This window comes from Tiliqua scincoides, chromosome 10 (genome assembly GCF_035046505.1).
Source record: "Tiliqua scincoides isolate rTilSci1 chromosome 10, rTilSci1.hap2, whole genome shotgun sequence".
NCBI classification, from domain to species: Eukaryota; Metazoa; Chordata; class Lepidosauria; order Squamata; family Scincidae; genus Tiliqua; species Tiliqua scincoides.
This window is the reverse complement of record NC_089830.1, coordinates 16763219-16782462: the sequence shown is the minus strand read 5'-3', so window position 1 is coordinate 16782462 and position 19244 is coordinate 16763219. Positions and strand designations below refer to the sequence as shown.

The 19244-nt window shown below is 44.2% G+C and overlaps 1 protein-coding gene across 1 annotated transcript in view; it reads left to right on the top strand.

Moving 5' to 3' along the window:
* The first annotated feature begins 2731 nt into the window (after positions 1-2731).
* The window catches only part of YTHDF2 (YTH N6-methyladenosine RNA binding protein F2), a 30058-nt gene continuing 13545 nt past the window's right edge, over positions 2732-19244 (top strand). Inside the window, exons 1-4 of the mRNA XM_066638888.1 lie at positions 2732-2939; positions 3191-3215; positions 6876-6955; positions 16635-18224. Coding sequence (XP_066494985.1) covers positions 2913-2939; positions 3191-3215; positions 6876-6955; positions 16635-18224 — 1722 coding nt within the window. The 5' untranslated portion in view covers positions 2732-2912. The remainder of the gene's footprint in view (positions 2940-3190; positions 3216-6875; positions 6956-16634; positions 18225-19244) is intronic.

The window sequence follows — 19244 nt, the reverse complement described above, 5'->3', positions numbered from 1 at the left end:
CTTCCAGGTTTCCCACCAAGGCATTGCCCAGAAGAGATTCAGAGGTAGCAGCAGCAAGGTTGCCTTTAGACTGCCCCCAAGCAAACCTGCCTTAAAATGGAGATGCTGTACCTTAGTGATTGATGCTGCAGTCTTAGGCATGCTTAAGTGAGAGTAAGCCCTGCTGAACACAATGGGACTGGTTTATGAGTAAACATGCACAAAGTTGCGCTCGAAGAGACTTGGGACACAATCCTAACCCCTTATGTCAGTACTTTCCAGCACTGGCATAGCAGTGCCAGTGGGACATGTGCTGCATCCTGCAGTTGGGTGCCACTCACAGAGGCCTTGTCAAAGTAAGGGAATATAAGGGATTAGGACTGCGGCCTTGGCCATGCAATGTACATCTACTGAGTTTAATAGTACTTGCTCCCAGATAAGTGCACTTAGGGCTTTCCCCTGTTGGAATCCTGCCTCTACTACAAACTTGCAAGCTTGCATCAGGCAACTCATTGAGGATGCGATCCTATCTATGTACTGCACAATGGGATTTACTTCTGAGTAGATACGTGTAGGATTCTGCTGTTACCCTCAGCTGCAGTAGTGGAGCCATGAACAATATACTGTAGGTACTTGATCTTTCACTGTCATTGAAAGGTGTGAATGCAGATCAAGATCTGAAACGTGAAGCACTTTGCACGCTGCAAAAGTGCTGTACAAACTATTATCATCATCACTACCAAGCATCACTCTGCTTGGGCAGGGTGAGGAGCATGCCAGAAGTGATGTCATGGCAGGAAGTGACATCATCAAGCAGGAAAATTTTTAACACATCCCATTAGACAAAATCAAATTAATTAAAAGTATACATCTAATATGTATAAGTTTAAATAATTATGTAAAATAAAGAGCCACTCTTCTAACCCTCCCAAGCAGTTGCTGATCTGGTTAAAAATAATTCCCCAAACATCTCAAAGGCTGCAACAATCTCAAGGTTGCAACATGGATCCCTTTCAGGGAGAAGGGCGGGATACAAATAAAGTTTATCATCATCATCATCATCATCATCCTACACATGCTTACCCAGGAGTAAGCCCCATTGACTATCCTTGTTCAAAATATATACATGGTAGCATGTTAAGAGTACAGATTTGTAACATATCCCCCAGTGCAGTCACATACAAGTCCAATATATAGGTTTGTTTTCCAACAATCTGCTCTTTCACCATGTTTCAATTATACCTGGAAGTCATTCATTCAATGCATGCTGTGCTCTTTCAACCTCTCTCTAGGCCAAATCCTATCCAATTTTCCAGTGCAGATGCAGCCAAGCCAATGGGGCATGCATCCTGCAGTGGGGTGGTGGTGGTGGTGGACTCCAGGTAAAGGAACTTTCCTCAAGGGTGCATTGAGGCTGCATCAGCACTGTAAGTTGGATAGGACTGTGCCTTATGCTTTTCTAAAGGATAAAATTGCCCTTCCCCATGTTGATGTGCATATGACATGTTGATTCAAACTGTTTTGGGGTGTGTGTGTGTGTGAGAGAGAGCAAGCGAGCGAGCGAACGAGTGCAGCGCACACATGAACTTTAGCTCTGGTCCTATTCCCACTCCTGAAGGCATTATTGAGAGTCCCCTTGCAGAAATCTTTGTGTGACAGCAGGAATTGCAAGATAGAAAGGCATTTGCAATTTACTAGCTAAAAAAGCATTGAAAGCAACATTTGTACATTGAAAAAAGAGCAGGTTCTGCTTTTCAACCATTTCCACTTTTCACCACTGCTATGACTGCTAACCTGTCAGATGAGCTAGGGAAGCCTGTAGCCTGATAAAAGTAACATTTTATGTGGGAGTAAGCCCCACTGACTATGATTGTTAAAAGCATAAACATAGTAGCCTGTTCTAAGTAACAGGTCTGTAATATTTCCCCAAATGCAGTCACAGACCTCTGTAGCATCAAGGCCAAGATATTAAAAACTAAACAAAGAAACAAATATTAAAATTTTAAATAAATAAATATTAAATTAAATATTAAAATAATAAATAATATAAACACCAAAAATTTAAATAAATGACACATATTACAATAATAAATAAATAAATAGATATTTAAAAAAATACATGAATAAAAAATTAAATGAAAGAATAAATAAAATAAATACTGAAAATTTAAATAAATAATAAATATTAAAATAAAAAATAAATATTAAAATTTTAAATAAATTGATAGATATTAAAATAGTAAGATAATAAAATAAATATTAAAAATTTAATAGTTAATAAAACAACCAATAATAAATAAATATCAATATTAAAATATATTTATATATTTAAATTGTTTATTAAAATGTATAAACATATACATAAGAAATAAAATGTCTTGAAATGAATGCGGACCCACCTGAAATTGGCTCGCGACCCACCCTTTGAGACCCACTATGCCCTTTCCTAACAGAATGGGTGCCTGTCCCTTTAAGCCTCCCCCTCCCTCCCGAAAGCGGGGACTCCGACCAGCGCCTTCCACCAGCGGCCTTCCCACTCCTTGCCTAGAGGGGGCGCTGCGGACAACCTCCGCCACCTCCGCTTTTATCCGTTTTTTACCCACCATGCCTTTCGGCCTCCGTGCCTCTGCACCTGCGCAGAGTGAAGCGCGCGCGCCCCTCCCCTGCTGTCCCGCCCAACCGCTGTTGTGCAGGGAGCGCGTCGGGCGCAGGCCATAGAGACAGGCGGTGTAGAGCGTCGCTGCGGAGCCAGGCGGCGGTAGCGGCAGCGGGCGGGGCGAGGCAGTGAAGAGTCCGCCAGGAAGCCAGCCGCGCGGTGCGTGTGCGCCTCTCTCTCCCCCTCGCCGCGCGCGCCTCGTCGCTCCCCGGCCGGACAAAGCCGCCGCCCGCCCCGCGTCGCCTCAGCTTCGGAACGCCGCCGACTGACGGGAGCCATGTCGGCCAGCAGCCTCCTGGAGCAGGTGAGCGCCGTCGCCGGGGAGCCTGGGCTGCCACGCTGGGAAAGGCCCTGGCTTGAGGCCTAGTGTGGTGAGGGGGCGCCAAGCGGGGGGGCGCTCGCGCATGCGCACACCTCCCCAAGGAGCCCCTGCCAGGCAGGCTGCAGGCCTGGGCCAGGCTCCCTTCCCCCCTCCCTTGGCCAGCCTGCTTCTCATGACCGCCTTTCTCTCCCCTTCCCTTTTTGTCTCCTCCAACGCCGCCTCCGCCGCTCCAGAGACCGAAGGGCCAAGGCACCAAAGGTGAGTCGGGAACCGGCAGGCAGACTGCGGCGTGCGCCTCCTCGCCCTCTCCTCTGCAGGGGGTGACTCAACAGCACTCCCTGAGTCTGCTCGAGAGCAGGCCCGCTGCTTGCTCCGAGGGCAGGCAGGGCTGTGCCCTCTGGAACGCTCTGCCCGGCCTTGACGAGGACACACTTCCTATCCACCTCTACTCGGGAGTAGCCTCCCTTGTTCAGTTGGTTTACTCTTAGCAGTGGAGTAGCTGGAGGGGGGCGGAGCACTCAGGCTGGCAGCGAGGCAGGCAAGCAGCCCCTCCCTTCGGAGCCATTCCCAGCAGGGGGAGCAAAATGGAGCCAAGGCATGCGGACAGCATGTGGAGCCGATGGCTCCATTTTGCTCCCCCTGCCGGGAATGGCTCTGAAGGGAGGGGCTGCTTGCCCGCCTCCCTGCCAGCCTGAGTGCTCTGCCCCCTCCAGTTATGCCACCGACTCTTAGGGTGGGCAGGGTTGTGCCCCCAAAAACACTGTGCCTGGCCTTAACTTACAGCACAGTTCTTGTCTGTGTCTACTCAGGAGTCAGGCTTGTTGTGTTCAGTTGGAGTTTGCTCCTAGAGTTTGTTAGGATTACTACTAGGAGTATTCCTGGGGGAGAGGGGTTTACTCTTAGAGTGGGTAGGATTGTGCCCCCCAAAACACTCTGCCTGGGCTTGACTTACAGTGCAGTTCCTATCTGGGTCTACTCTAGAGTCAGCCCCCATTGTGTTCGGTTGGGATTTACTCCTAAAGTAAGTTAGAATTACTACTAGGGATACTGGGGGGAGGGGTTTACTACTAGGGTAGGTAGGATTGTGCCCTCAAAAACACTCTGCCTGGCCTTGACTTAAAGTGCAGTTCCTATCTGTGTCTGCTCAGGAGTCAGCCTTGTTGTGTTCAGGTGGTGGTTTACATTGTATAGAAAAGGGGATTTTTTGGCTGGTGTAGCTCAATATGGAAGTTTGAAAAAGTGCACCTGCCAAAATTCCATTTTCTGTGGTTAAAGGTAGAGGTACTCTGTCCCGCTTTGTATCTGGTAACTCTACCCTTATGCATCGGAAGCTAGGGATGGCCAAAGCTAGTGGGTTGATCTTTGTTTTTTTCTCTTAATGGAGGGGTACCTGACTTGGCAGTCACTGCCTTCTCTCTTATGTGACCTGCTTAGTCTGCTTTCTAGGAAGCATGGGTGTGGCTTGCTGCATGGGCGCCTTCATCTGATGCATATGGGTAGAGTTACCAGATAAAATGGGACAGAGTGCCTCTACCTTTAACCATTATACAGAAGATGGGATTTTGTCAGGTGCACTTTTTAAAACTCTTCCATGTTGAGCTACATCTGCCAAAAATCCCTCTTCTGTACAATGGTTAAAAGTATAGGCACTCTTTCCTACTCAACTGGAAACAACCACCTCTAGCTTTGACTCAGATCTTCTGGTGTTAGTACCAGGTGATATTGATGTCATTGTAACCAAGATCTTCTTCCAACCTCCTGATGGTTGAAATGTCAGATGCCTGACTGTCAGAACTGGCTAACTCATGAACTGAGGTAGTGCCACAGACAATGAGTTGGTAAGGGTGCCCATCTCCATTGCTGCTGCTCCTGCTCCCTGGCAGGATGACCAGATACAGTGGAGAACAGTGGAGTGCCTATACCATTAACCATTGTGTAGAAGAAGAAATTTTGGCAGGTGCAGTTCAACATAGAACATTCATTTCCTGGGTTTCAGGACCACATTCACCAAGTCTAGATCTTAATCTGATGCTTCGCTTCAAATGTTATAGGGCGAAATGTTGGATTAAAATCTAGATGGTGAATGTGGCCTTGAAACCAGGGATATGAACCTCTCATTTTGTGATAGTTCTGGCTACAGAAACCTTAGTTCCCATGTTCAGCATGGAAGGGTTTAAAAAGCTGCACTTGCCAAAATTCCCTCTTAGTTATAGGCGCTCTGTCCTGCTCTATATCTGGTAATCCTATGTATGGACCCTCTTAAAAAAAACAAAGTGGGAGAAGGAAGGTGGTTTCCTGTAAGAGTTACCTCCTTGAAAAAGCATAGAAAATGGGTTTAAACTTTTTCCTTCTACACCCCAGAGTTCTAAATTTTGTACTTCTTGAGAGTTAAAATGTGCGTGTCAGGTGCTGACAGTTTTTGTTGGGGAGGGGTGATGGTAGCTGCAGGTCCTGTGAAAGAGAAAGCATTGGCTATACTGATAGGACTCTCTTTCATCTGGTCTGGTGCCCAGGAATTAATGTTTTGAGCTAATTGCAGAAGTGAGTCAGGGTTTAAAGCAGGATGAGAAGCTGATTTGAAAGGTGGTGGTAGCCACTCTGTAAACTGTTCCCTGTAACATGTTTTACTTCTGATTTTTCCCCTAAATGTTCAGTAGACAGACAGTGAGTGGGGAGGTGGTGGGATGAGAGCCTCTTTGCTGCTTATTTCTTGATAGTGTGTACCTGTTTAGAAAGAGCATCTGTAGGCAAACTACTAGGACAGTGGTTCTTGCACATTTAGCACTGGGACCCACTTTTTAGAATGAGAATCAGTCAGGACCCACAAGAAGTGATGTCATGACTGGAAGTGACATCATCAAGCAGGAACATTATTAACAATCCTAGGCTGCAATCCTACCCACACTTACCTAGGAGTAAGTTGCGTTGACTATGATTGTAAAAGCATATACATAGCAGCTTCTTAAAACTACAGGTCTGTAACATTTCCCCAAATGCAGTCATATACTATGGTAGCATCAAGTCTAGTATATTAAAAATAAAATGATGAAATGAATGGGGACCCACATGAAATGGGCTCACAACCCACCTAGTGGGTTCCAATGCAGTTTGAGGAACACTGTACTAGGAGAATGGACCCATTGATTTTTAGCAGTTACAAATTGGTGAATATGGGGCAGAGGAAGAAGAGCAAGATTTTAGAGAATTTCTGAAATACAGCTGAACCTTGTTATAAAAATTATGTCTGTCCTTGCCACACACTACAAATTTGAGTAAAATGGTAAAGGGCCACTCTGAGTTGTAGTTGCGGAAGAAAATCCTGCTAAAGCTTGTTTGTTTTCCCTCTTCCTTTGCATGCACATGTTTCTTGATGTTTTAAGGTGAGATGAGGGCTTTGCAAGGGGGGAAGTGGCTACTGATTTAGTTGATTAAACTTCTGCTGAGAGCAAAAGGAAACATCCCATGAAGCATTTAGTTGTGTGAGCAATCTATTTTCTGATTAATTTGGTTGAGGTTTTAGCACATTACTGTGTTCTGTAAAGAGTGTTTCAGTAATTTTTTTTTTACAGGTAGCCTAAATACTCTGGCACTTACCTGCAAACCAACAGGTTTTGGTTGCTACCTGTTGCTACCAGAGTAATGCTACCAGAGTATTTAGGCTACCAGTGCCAGGACTCAATTTTGAAACATGTAAAAACAGAGAAAAATTAAATACAGTACATGCCTAACTGCCTTCCCTTATCAGTGAGCAGCAATAGGCAACCTCTACACACCTATAGGATTAGGCAACAAGTCCTTTCAGGTCAATGGAGGTGGCTTTTAAATAAGATTGAGCCCTCTTGTTTCTCCTTTGTTAGACATTAACTACTAAGCCTCCAGACTGATGTCAAGTAATCTTTGTTACACTTTTGTCTTTAGTTCAAAATGGATCTGTGCACCAGAAAGATGGATTGAATGATGATGATATTGAACCTTACTTGAGTCCTCAGGCCAGACCGGTGAGTGTTGGAAAATATACTTATTTGTTTAATGGGTGGGGTGAACCATTAGTAATTAGTTCCTTTTTCTGCTGCCATCTGGTGTTCAGGGTGTGTGTGTGTGTGTGTGTTTGTTTGTTTGTTTGTTTGTTTGGCATGATGCTTTCAATCCAGGTAACCCTTTGATCAGATTGTCATACTTGCCAACTTCTTAAGATTGTTCACATAGAGCTTACCTGTAAATATGTGTTGTGTTGTGCTGTGCTGTGCTAGAAGGACTGACAGGTCTTTGGCTGAATATAATGCTTATATCTTTGATTGCTGATTATTTCCCAAGAGTATGCTAAAAACTTTCCAATATTTAACAATGAATCAAAAAAGAATTATTTTAAATATAGAATCCCTACCCTTGTGCTTTTGAAAAGAGTTGAATATACTTACGAGTCCCCACTGGTTGCAGTGACATTAAAAGCTCATGCAGAACAAAAGTAAGATCCTGATGAAAATGTTTTTAAACTGTTCAGTGGGACCAACCCTACAGTCTTCAGCTTGCTTACTAGGAGAAGCCCATTAAGTTCGCTTACTTACAGCCCAATCCTGAGCTGCCTGGGGTGCCCAGCCTTGGCGGCACCAAGAACAGCTACCACTGGATCTTGAACACCTTGGGCTACCACAGGCGGCACTTCTCCCAGGTAAGGGAAGCAGCCCCATAATGGGGCTACTCACTTTACCACCGACCAAAAGATTGGCGGTAAAGTAAAGCCATTCGTGTAGGGTGCCGAGCCCTGTATGAACAAACAGGATCTGGTGGAGCAGAGCTTCACCAGACAGCCTCCTTTTTCCCCATCCCTTCCCCTGGCACGCCTCCCGCCTGCCCTCTCCCTGCCAGCCTCCCCCCTCCCCGCAAAGCCCACTCCCCTCCCTACCCCTGCTTACCATGTTGCGGCTTGGCGGTCGGTGAGACCGCTGAGCGGTGGAGGCTGGGCGCGCATCCCGCAATAGCCCAGCACGGGCCAGCGCTGGGCTAACACGGGCAGTAGCCCTGTGGTGAGGCTCGCAAACATGCCTTACAGCACGTCTGCAACAGTGTGCGGCGGTATGAAGCTGCGGCGCTGAGCCCAGGATTGGACTCTAAAGTACCTCAGTCCTGTTTACCCAGAAATGAATACAATCAATTGCTTCTAAGGCAGTGGTTCCCAACTTTTAGGAGCTTGGGGACCACTAAGGCAAAATTTGGAGACGGCGAGGACCACATGCAACCCATCCACACCATACACAAAAAATGCATCTAAATTAATAACATAATAGACGTTAGTTAGAAGGAAGCAGCAGCTCAGAGAGACATCTCAGAATGGCTGCTGTATATGTTCTCAAGAAGAAAAGCCCTTTTGGCATGCACCGCGAGGTCTTTGGGGGGGGGAATTCTCTCCTCACTTCCTGTTCTAATTGCTGTCATGCTCTAGCTATGGACTGCTTTGGTTGGGGCTGCAGCCACAAAACTGCCCACTCTCCCACCTGCCCATTAGTCTGTGGAACTCCTTGCCCCAGGATACGGTGATGATGTCTGGGCTAGATGCCTTTAAAAGGAAATTGGAAAAATTTCTGGAGGAAAAGTCCATCACGGTGTGATTAACAGCCCAATGCTATGCATGTCTCCTCAGAAGTCCCATTACAGTCAATGGGGCTTACTCCTAGGTAAGAGTGTATAGGTTTGCAATCTGAGGAGATGGGGGAACTAGGATGGGGGAGGTCTCCCCTGTGGACAAAGCTGCTGCTCTCGTGAGGAGGAAGAGACAGGAGTCTAGGATTGCTTCTCCCCAGGTGGGCAACTTGCAACAAGCCAGCAGAGGTGCTACCTGTTCCTCTCTCCAAAAGAGGCTCAAAAACCTGGTTGTCTGGATCCCTTTCTTCACCCCTGGGAGTTAGAAGAACACATCCAGGAGGCCCAATCTTGCCACTGGGGGGGGGGGGTACCAGGGCTGGGGCTTGAACATACTGTTTCTCCCCTCTCCTGTTGCCACACCACCTCTGACTTCCTTCCTCTGTGGGAACCATGTCCACAGCCTGGAGCACTCCCCCCCCCCCCCAAAGTCAGCGATGCCTTCAACTTCTGGCTCCCTCGGCCTCTCGCTCCTCTCCCAAGTTAAAAAGGGGCTTCCTGGGCCATCTGGAGTCCTGATCTGACTCCTGAGAAACCAGGCTGCCAGGGCTCACTAGAAGGCTCGGGATCCAGGAGGAGTGGAGGCGGAGGGCAGCAGGGCATCTCACCTCTGGATGCAGCTGAGCCACGAGGCTGCACAAACATGCTCACCTTACAAGGTGCCTGTGCTTAGCTTTTTTGCTTGTCTGAGCACTCACACACAGGGAGGGAGGGAGTTGGAGTCATGCAGGAGAGGAGAGAAATGCTTTGCTCTGATTGGATGCTGGCGCTGCAGAAGTTTTTTTTCTCCTGGAAGGCATGGAGTGTTTTTTCTTTCCATCAGAGACCTCAGGGACCACCTGGAAGGTTCTTGCGGACCACGAGTTGGGAAACCATGTTCTAAGGAAATGAGGATAAGAGTGCTGCCAAATCAAAATACTTTGTACTAACTGATTTCAATCACTAAAAGAAATCCATGTTACATGGAGGGAATTGTTACACTTTCAGCTTCTTCATATTTGATAGTAGTGGATGGCAACATTTTGTCTTATATGTGGCTATGCTGAACATCTTTATTAACTTCAGCATGACTTTGTGGTGAATGATGAGGGATGCTTGAACATCTAATTTCCTGTTCTGGAGAACTAATTCCCTACCCCAAGCAGGAATATCAACTTAAATTTAGTAATTGAAAGATGGATGAGACAAATACTTTTCCCGCTTTTTGAGAGATTGAAACCTTAGCTGTTAGGAGAGAATTCCAACCTTGTGGAGCAACATCAAAGAATATGACAGCTGCATATCATGGTGGACGCTGGTGCAGGGTGGCGTGGTCAAGTGGACATTTGTTAATTGATTTTGTGATGGTGGAGGGAGAAGGTAACTGCATAGGCTCAAACTGTTAAGGGTTTCCTAGACTATAGTAAGTATTTTAGTGGTTCCCAGAAGACTACAGGGAACATGTGTGGGTCCTGAAGCCTGCCACAATGTCCTCTCAGTCACTGAAACACGTCAGATTAGCTGCAGCTTGTGAGCTGTCATGAAGTGGCAGGTAAACTGTAGCAGCAGTTGAGCTTCAGAGTTAAAGGCATAAATCATGATTAGTTTAAATTGGGAATAAGATATTTGTAGTCTTTTCAGCTGATCAGTTTCATTAAAATTGCTCATACTCCTTGCCACTGAAGTTTCAGATATATCAGGAGGTCTGGGAACACTCCATGTGTATGAATTTGAGCAGACCAAATCCCATACCTGAGGGATGGTGTCTGTCTTGGAGGTCTGAACCTCCTTGGAGGTCTGCAACACACCATTACCTCATTTTTATCTACCTTTGCACCAGCTGGCTTGTCTGCATTCAGTTTTCTAGTCATTTGTATGCTAAATAAACTGCAGGAGTTGAGGTTGGATAAAGAGGAAAACTAGGTGTTGGCATACTGAAGAAACTTGATATTCATGATTTTGCTCAATTGCATTGCATATCTATGTTAATCAGGAGAGAGTTGAATCCCTGTGGAAGGTTATAGGTATGTGGGTGGGTGATCCCCACCCTTCCTCAGGAGTTCCCTGCCAGACATGTGGAACCACTTGAGTACTGAAAATAACCAACAACCCCTACAGCAGTGGTACCAACAACAAATGATCAGTTTCAAAGATGACAAAGATTCAATAGGTTGCAATCTTGTACCTGTTTCAAGGCATTGATAACACAGGTCTATATGCATTTTGTCTTAAAAGTTGGATCTATTATGTATATTTGGGGTGCTGAATCCAAAAGTGGCATTGGTTTTGCCTGCATGGCTCTTGTTTTGGGGGCACCATAGTCTCCTTATGTGCTGATTCAAGTAGCTTCCTCATGAGGAAGCCATGGTATCAGCTTCCTCATGAGGAAGCTTCTTGAATTGACCTATAAGGCAGCTATGTCATACCCTCAAAATTAGAGCCTGTTGGGCAAAAGCGGTGCCTTTTCTTGGATTGAGCACTCCAAAAATATTCTAAATTTGTTCAGATAACCTTGGCATCAATTGATCAAGGCCATAGGAACAGTTTCGGTGTGATTTCTGATTGAAATCAAGTTGCAGATAATGAGGAGACTGATAGGTGTCTTGGTATGTCTAATGGTATAGAATGATTGTCCACTTGGCAACCTGTTGGAAGTAGGAGGATGATTGGCTAGAGTTATCAAAGATGTTTTTAAAGAGGACAGTGTATTGGACAGCCTTACATTTAAAAAAATTAAATTTATATACAGTAACTTAATACTTGTTGTTTCTGCCCTGTTACCTTTGTATCCCCTTTGGAGAAAGGCTTCAAAATGTATGACTGCTCAGATTTTAGCTACCTGTCAGTCTTAAAAAAGATGATGTGCATGATTCTTGCTTGCAAATTAGGCTCAAACAATCAGTTGTATTTCTCTATATTGGTGGGCTACACTGACAGAACCAGTCATTTAAATGTCAACTTCTCACTTGGCATTCTAGCTAATTGACCTATCAAAGAATTACTTCATCCATAAAGTAGATGTCATGCTCGGCATGAATATTTAGTTTCATTGGTCTTTGAATGTAGTTATCCCACACTCAGCATCTCATTTATTCAGGCATTGGCATGGTAAAGGAGGATTTTTCCCCGCTGCTGCAGTATAGAAATCTACCCCGGAGAAGGTTAAGTGCTGCCCTTGTAGTATCCTGTCCTTCAATTTTGTAAGCATTAAATCCCTTGTAAATCAAGATGAATCATGCTGGTGAAGCAGTGGGAGAAGATGCCTTGCAGGGGTGATTGTAATCAAAGTTAGCATGATATTTGGTATTTTGGCCAGGTCAGTGACATAGCTATCAAGGTCCATCTTTTATCTTACTTTATTCCTACCCCCAGAGTTCATTGAATAAATTTGACCCCTTGAGCTTCCCTGGGCTGACCATACTACCTGGTCTGGAACAGGAGCTTGCAGGTAGAATGAGACATAATTGTTCTGAGACTAATGCCTACAATTTACATAATCCTTTGGTTAACATGAGCAGGTGGTGGGGTCCATTTCCAAGTAATGTAAGATTTAAAATTTTATGGTCTGTGCAGTCTGGTGCTTAGTTACATAGTGGATTCCTCTGCCTACTTTATGATATGAACTGGCAAGATTCTGGCAGTGAGAGATCTGTTTACACTGGTAAGCAATTAGTCCTTTGGGGAACTGTTTCCTGAAGTGCTCTTCAAATGTATTTCCTTAAAAAAAAAAAGACTTGTAAAAGTAGTGCATTAGTGTGGTGTTGTCCAGGCAGTCGAAAATTTAGTAGGCCAGGATTGTAGGTTGCATCAGAGCTGCACAATTTTGTCCTTTAGCAACTTAGGGTGCAGTCCTAACCAACTTTCCAGCACCAAGGTAAGAGCAGTGAAGTTTTGAAGTAAGGGAACAAACATTCCCTTAAGTTGAGGAGGCCTATGTGACTGCCATCCAACTGCAGGATGCAGCACATGCCCCATTGGCACAGCTGTGTCAGTACTGGAAAGTTGGATAGGATTTGGGTCTAAGCCAGTTTCTCCATAAATAACTGGTCTGGCTGATTTTTTTAAAGTATGTCCTCTACTATAGTGCATCTGCTCTTTATTTCTGCTATTTAGAACCATGAAGAGCTTCTCCCCATTCAGTTTCTCTTTACTAATATTTAGATGCATGATGAGATAGCACTGCACTCGGTCAGGTGGTCTTTCCCCACTTTCCTTCCATTACCCATTAAACTTGAGTTGAGATTAAAGCTCTGTGTTTAATGGTATGTTATGCATAGCCCTTAAAACAACACTAGGAAGGTGTGGACTGGCAGCAGCCATGTTTTTCAGATTTTGCACCTCAGGAAATGTGAAGTAATAGCTAAAGTATGGTTTGCTAGAGCAAAGGTGTCCAATTCACAGAATCATAGAGTTAGAAGGCCCCTTCTAATAGGTCATTTAGTCCAACTCTCTTAGGCAGGAAATCCTCTTAGAGCATCTCCAACACAGGTGCTTGTCGAGTCTCTGCTTCAATATCTCTAGTGAGGGAGAGTCCACCACCTCTCAGCAATCCACATTCATGGTAACATGCTGAGGTCTGAAAGTAACAACATTGAGGAAGTGATGTCATTAAGCAGATAATGACCAGAAGTGAGGACTATTTTCCCGTTAGAAACTCATGAGCTTGTAAATGACAAGAGAATATGCATATCTTGATCATATATTCAAGATATGGGAAAACCCAGTTATCACACTGGGAGACCCAGTTGTCACTCAGTTTGCCTGTTCAGCAGCACTGTTTCTGCTGAGGCTTTACTGATTATAAGACACAGCTGCTACTAAACCTGTGATAATCTGAATTGTCTGTGTTATTGTTTGTTCCATAAGCCCTCTGACTATGTCCTACCCATCTCTTTGAGTGTGTGTAGATCCAGGAGTACAACAGAGTACATTCTGTGCCTGTGCCCAAGGAGATGATAGTAATGCAGTGGGATATTAAAGTTATTTAGCAGATGTAGCTGTAGTTCTCTCATGCTTGGCATAAAGTGAGCACCTTCTTCTACCTGCATCTTACAGTTCCTGCTTGTAGCATGCCTGTTCAGGAGGGAGTGACCCCGCCCCCTGCTGGTTAGCCCCTGTCTTCTGGTGGAAGCTGAGTTTCAGAGTCACGTGACCTCTTCCAGAGAGAGTAGGATACTTTCCTACATTTGTGAACTTGAACCGAGGAGAGCCAACCTCCTTGCCGCAGGTTTGGTCCAGTGCCTGCTATCTTATGAAGCATAGCCGTGTTGATATTTATATTTTAAATCTGTATCCTATCTCTCCTTCAAGGAACTTTTTCTCCCTACTCCTATAAAACTTGTCCAGCAGTTCACCTGTGCTGTTGACTCCTGGGCCAAAGGAATGTGATCAGATCTTCTTTTGAGTTGGGCATCCTGTTCCCAGTCTTGTGCACTTCTGACACTGATAGCAAAACATATGTTTGGGCTCTGTTTTTTTTTTTACATTAAGGGTGCAAATCTAACCCACTTTCCAGCACCGACATAAGGGCAATGCAGCTCTTAGGTAAGGAAACAAGCATTCCCTTACTTTGAGGAGCCCTCCATGAGTGCCTCCCAACTGCAGGATGGGAACGCATCCTATTGGCACATCTATGCCAGTGCTGGCAAGTGGTTAGGATTTGGCCCTAAAAGACTTAACTATGCAAAGCTTGTAGAATGCAGTCTTAAAATCTACAAGGGTGAATGAGAGCAGAGATGATTACTTTGTAATGTATAACTGTGACTTGTTTGTGCAACAGGATCAAAGAAGCTAGCAGTCATTTGAATTGGCTATGACTCTGCTGAGCACATAAACCAGTCTAAGATGGAATGAAGATACTTTATCAACAATGAAGTGCTTCTGCTGATATAGGGGCAGAACCTTACAGATTACAACTGAGTGATCAAATAGCTCTTACCCTGTGCTACGATTTCTGTACAGAGTCCTCACCTATCAAATGTTTATGCCTAATAAAGGTTTTGTTGACTGTTGACTGTTCTTACCCTGTGGCCTTCCATTTTAGTACAAGTCTGGGTGGCCAGCTGTGAAGCTTATTGGATGTCCTTGGGCAGATCACTGTCTTTCAGTTTAGCTTATTTCATAGCATCGACTTCTTGGAGGAACGGCAGGTAAATGCTCCTCAAGAGTTGATGTGAATTATGATGATAGAATCTTCAGTTTCTGAAATCAAATTCTTGAAAAGAAATGCCACAATCATCTTGGAAGGCAATCTACACAATCACATTAAGATTCCAAAAAATGACTCCCTTCAGCATAGCTTGCACAGGAGGTGCTCTTAACTTTGCCTAAAGTGTGGTAAAATTTGCACTGTAGGTTTTTCTTTAAGTCTTTTACTTAAGTGTAATAGTCAATAGAAGATTAAGGAAAGAATCTTACACATTACTTAAGAAAATGTGTAAAGGGCATTATGATTTCATCCTATTGGAAGGTGGAAGGGAAGCATGCTAGACTAAGAACTTTTCCTATTAGCTGTTCAGACGAATACCATGCCGACAGGGAAACATCCTGTATTTAAACCACAAATCCATTTGCAATGCCATGTAAAATAATGCTTTGTATAAAACAACTTTCAGTGTATCCCTCCATGACATAAGCTCAGAGTAGTTTGCAGCATTTTTTCTGTATGCTAATAGGATAAATTAGGATCACTTTAATCATAATTGATCAACCTAGACTTGAATGGAAGTCTAGGAAGTCATTGAAATAATTCTAATTTGCTAAGAGTTACCATGCTGTAGTTTTATGTAAATTATCAGTGAAATGTATTGAAATGGATGATGTCCAAGTGTTTCTAGAAATGTTTCCAGTGGTTTTGTTGATACTTCTTTAGATCAGATGCTTGAGTACTAGTTGCACAGAAATCAGAAAGCATCTTACTTCTGCATGAAGTATTGCATCTTGTCAAAGTAGTTAATTCAATAGTAGGTGTCGTTTGATCTATATTGGCTGCTACTTAATGGCATCAATATGTCAGTGAATCTTGATTCATTGTATCAGTGATGCATACTGCGGTCCAAGAACTTACGTTGCATTGAGTGACTACCTTAGCACAGTGACTTGAAAAGAGCAACAATTCCTGAAAGATTAATTTCAGGAATTACTCCTGCTCCATGAAAATGCTGTTCTGTGTGTAAAATTGAATAGTCATCTTATGTACACCAGTAGTTTCAACACAAACTGAGTCTGACTGGCTAGCTTTGGTTGCCATGTGTGTATAAGTTCAAAGGGTTAAGACAGTGATTCCCAAACTTACGTGTGATGCCCTTCTGATGGCGCCTGTCACGTAACCCAGAAATAAGTGCCAATGGCATGATGATGTCTTTGGTACTTCCATGTTGCACGTAGTTTGGGAGCTTCTGAATTAAGAGGAGAATAAAATTTGTTCATATTGCTTAGAAAGGCAAAATCACTTCATTAAGTTGTGAGAAATCTTGACTGAAAGGGATATAACTTGGAAAAATAGATTGGGCAGTCTTTAAATATTTAATCTGTAAAATAGTTTTGGCAACATGAAAGGCATTTGAATGCAAGAAAACCTATTTGGTTCTTGGAGTGCATAGATGGTGAGGTTTTTATTTTTGCATGACTAGTTCAGAAGTTGTCATGCCTTTAAAGCTTGTAATTTTTAAGTTGCTGGCTGGTCCAGCTACAAGTGTGGTGTCTCATAAGTGTTTAAGGGTTATAATCCTATTTAAAGCTCAGTTTAATATTGATCCTGCTGTATATTCCATGTGTTTCTTCCCCCCAGCACCCTCTAGATTAAGGTGCAGTTAAAGTTTGGTAGAAAAGTGTGTATTTCTATGCTGAAGAAACTATTAACTTTCTTACAACATAATATAGAATAATCCAATGTTTATGGAAGTTCTGAATCGGTTTGTCCTTTGGAGTAGCAACTGGTTTCAGTGAATGGGGACAAGGAAGGGTGGTCTGGGAGAGAGACATGCAATGACACTTAGAATGGTTTTCATGCCGTGATGCGCTGCTTATTCTAACTATCGAGTCCTTGCTTTTCTGTTTCAGAACAACGCTTACACAGCAATGTCGGATTCCTACCTGCCCAGTTATTACAGTCCATCTATTGGATTCTCCTACTCATTGGGTGAAGCTGCTTGGTCAACTGGGGGTGACCCACCAATGCCCTACTTAACATCTTACGGACAGCTTAGCAATGGAGAGCCTCACTTTCTCCCAGATGCCATGTTTGGACAGCCAGGGGCCCTTGGCAGTACACCATTTCTTGGACAGCATGGCTTTAACTTTTTTCCAAGTGGGATTGACTTCTCAGCTTGGGGCAATAACAGTTCTCAGGGGCAATCAACTCAAAGTTCTGGATACAGTAGCAACTATGCTTATGCACCAAGCTCGTTAGGTGGAGCCATGATTGATGGACAGTCTGCTTTTTCCAGTGAGACTCTGAATAAGGCTCCTGGCATGAATACCATAGACCAGGGGATGGCAGCCTTGAAGCTAGGCAGTACTGATGTAGCAAGCAATGTCCCAAAAGTTGTTGGCTCAGCTGTTGGCAGTGGATCGATTGCCAGTAATATCGTGGCTTCTAACAGTTTGCCCCCAGCTACCATTGCTCCTCCAAAACCAGCATCCTGGGCTGATATTGCCAGCAAACCTGCAAAGCAACAGCCTAAGCTGAAGACCAAGAACGGAATTGCAGCAGGCTCAAGTCTTCCACCACCCCCAATCAAACATAATATGGATATTGGAACTTGGGATAACAAAGGGCCAGTGGCAAAAACCCCTTCCCAGGCCTTAGTTCAGAATATTGGTCAGCCATCAAGTCAAATATCGCCCCAACCAATGGGTCAGCAGATGAGTAACAGCCCACCAGCAGTACAGACTTCAGCAGGGCAACAGCCCCAACCCTTGCCACCTCCACCACCCCAACCGACTCAGCTGCCAGTGCAGCAGCAGGCAGCACAACCTGCCCGCTGGGTTGCACCTCGTAACCGTGGCAATGGGTTTGGCCAAAATGGAATAGATGGTAGTGCAGTTGGACAGTCTCAGACCACTTCTGGTTCTGCCCCTTCAGAGCCGCACCCAGTCTTAGAGAAGTTGAGATCCATCAACAACTATAACCCTAAGGATTTTGACTGGAACCCGAAACATGGTCGTGTTTTCATCATCAAGAGTTACTCCGAGGATGATATCCACCGTTCTATAAAATATAATATCTGGTGCAGTACAGAGCATGGCAATAAGAGACTGGATGCTGCCTACCGCTCCATGAATGGAAAAGGTCCTGTTTACTTACTGTTCAGTGTCAACGGCAGTGGTCATTTCTGCGGAGTTGCAGAAATGAAATCTGCTGTGGACTACAACACATGTGCAGGTGTGTGGTCCCAGGACAAATGGAAGGGACGCTTTGATGTCAGGTGGATTTTTGTGAAGGACGTTCCCAACAGCCAGCTGAGGCACATTCGCCTAGAGAACAATGAGAATAAGCCAGTGACCAACTCCAGGGACACTCAGGAGGTGCCTCTGGAAAAGGCTAAGCAGGTGTTGAAAATAATTGCGACTTACAAGCACACCACTTCCATCTTTGATGACTTCTCACACTATGAGAAACGCCAGGAAGAGGAGGAAAATGTGAAAAAGGTAATTTGCTGTCAGAGCTTTCGGGGTGGGGTGGGAGAAGCAGAGCAACATTGTCAGATGTTGTATGGGAAAGGTTAAGTTCACAACCACCCAGGAATGCAGAGCTGCTTGTTGAAGGACAAATGTATCAGATTAATACCAGTTTTCCTGGTAAACTGTGGAGCTCAAAGCTGAGCTCTGTGCATCTCACCGCTCAACTAAAATGGACTCCTGAGGGGGAGTAGAGGTTATAACAGTGAATTGAATTGATGGGTTCAGTTAATGGGTAGATCATGGATACAGCTGGTCCTTGTCTACTTGTGTGAATTCAGTTGTGTGCACTTGGCAAACAAAAATAAATTTCCAGAAGAAATATTTGCAGGTGGTTCCACTCACATTCCTAGCCTGAGAGTGAGTGTGAGATCAGAAAATGAAGCTGCTGTTCCCTCAGTTGGTCTCAATTCCTGCCTGCCTCTCTAATTTCTAAAGAGATGGTATCTATTTTTCTGATATAAGGATATAAGGTAGTTCTGAATATACTTTATATTGGCTTTACTCACAGAAGAGGAAGGCTGCTGTATTTTTATTCTCCAGTTGAGTTCAGGTTCAGATGCTAACAGCACAAGACTGTTTGTCTATTTGGATGTTAGTCTCATTGAACTCAGTGGGACCTACTCCCAGAAAAGTGCATATAGCAGTGCTTCTCGAATGTATTAGCACCAGGACCCACTTTTTAGAATGACAGTCTGTCGGGATCCACTGGAAGTGAGGCCATAGCTGGAGCTGACATTATCAAGCAGGAAAATTTTCAGCACCCCATACAACAAAATCAAATTAAGTAAATTAAGTGTTTCCTATAAGATTAAAAATGTATTTGAAATAAAGAACCCTCGTAACCCTCCCAAGCAGTTGCTGATCTGTTTAAAAAAAAATTCCGCAAACACTTCAAAGGCTGTCATCCTATCCCCACTTACCCAGTAGTAAGCCCCTTGGCTATCATTGGTAAAAACATATACGTAGTATCCTGTTAAAAGTACAGGT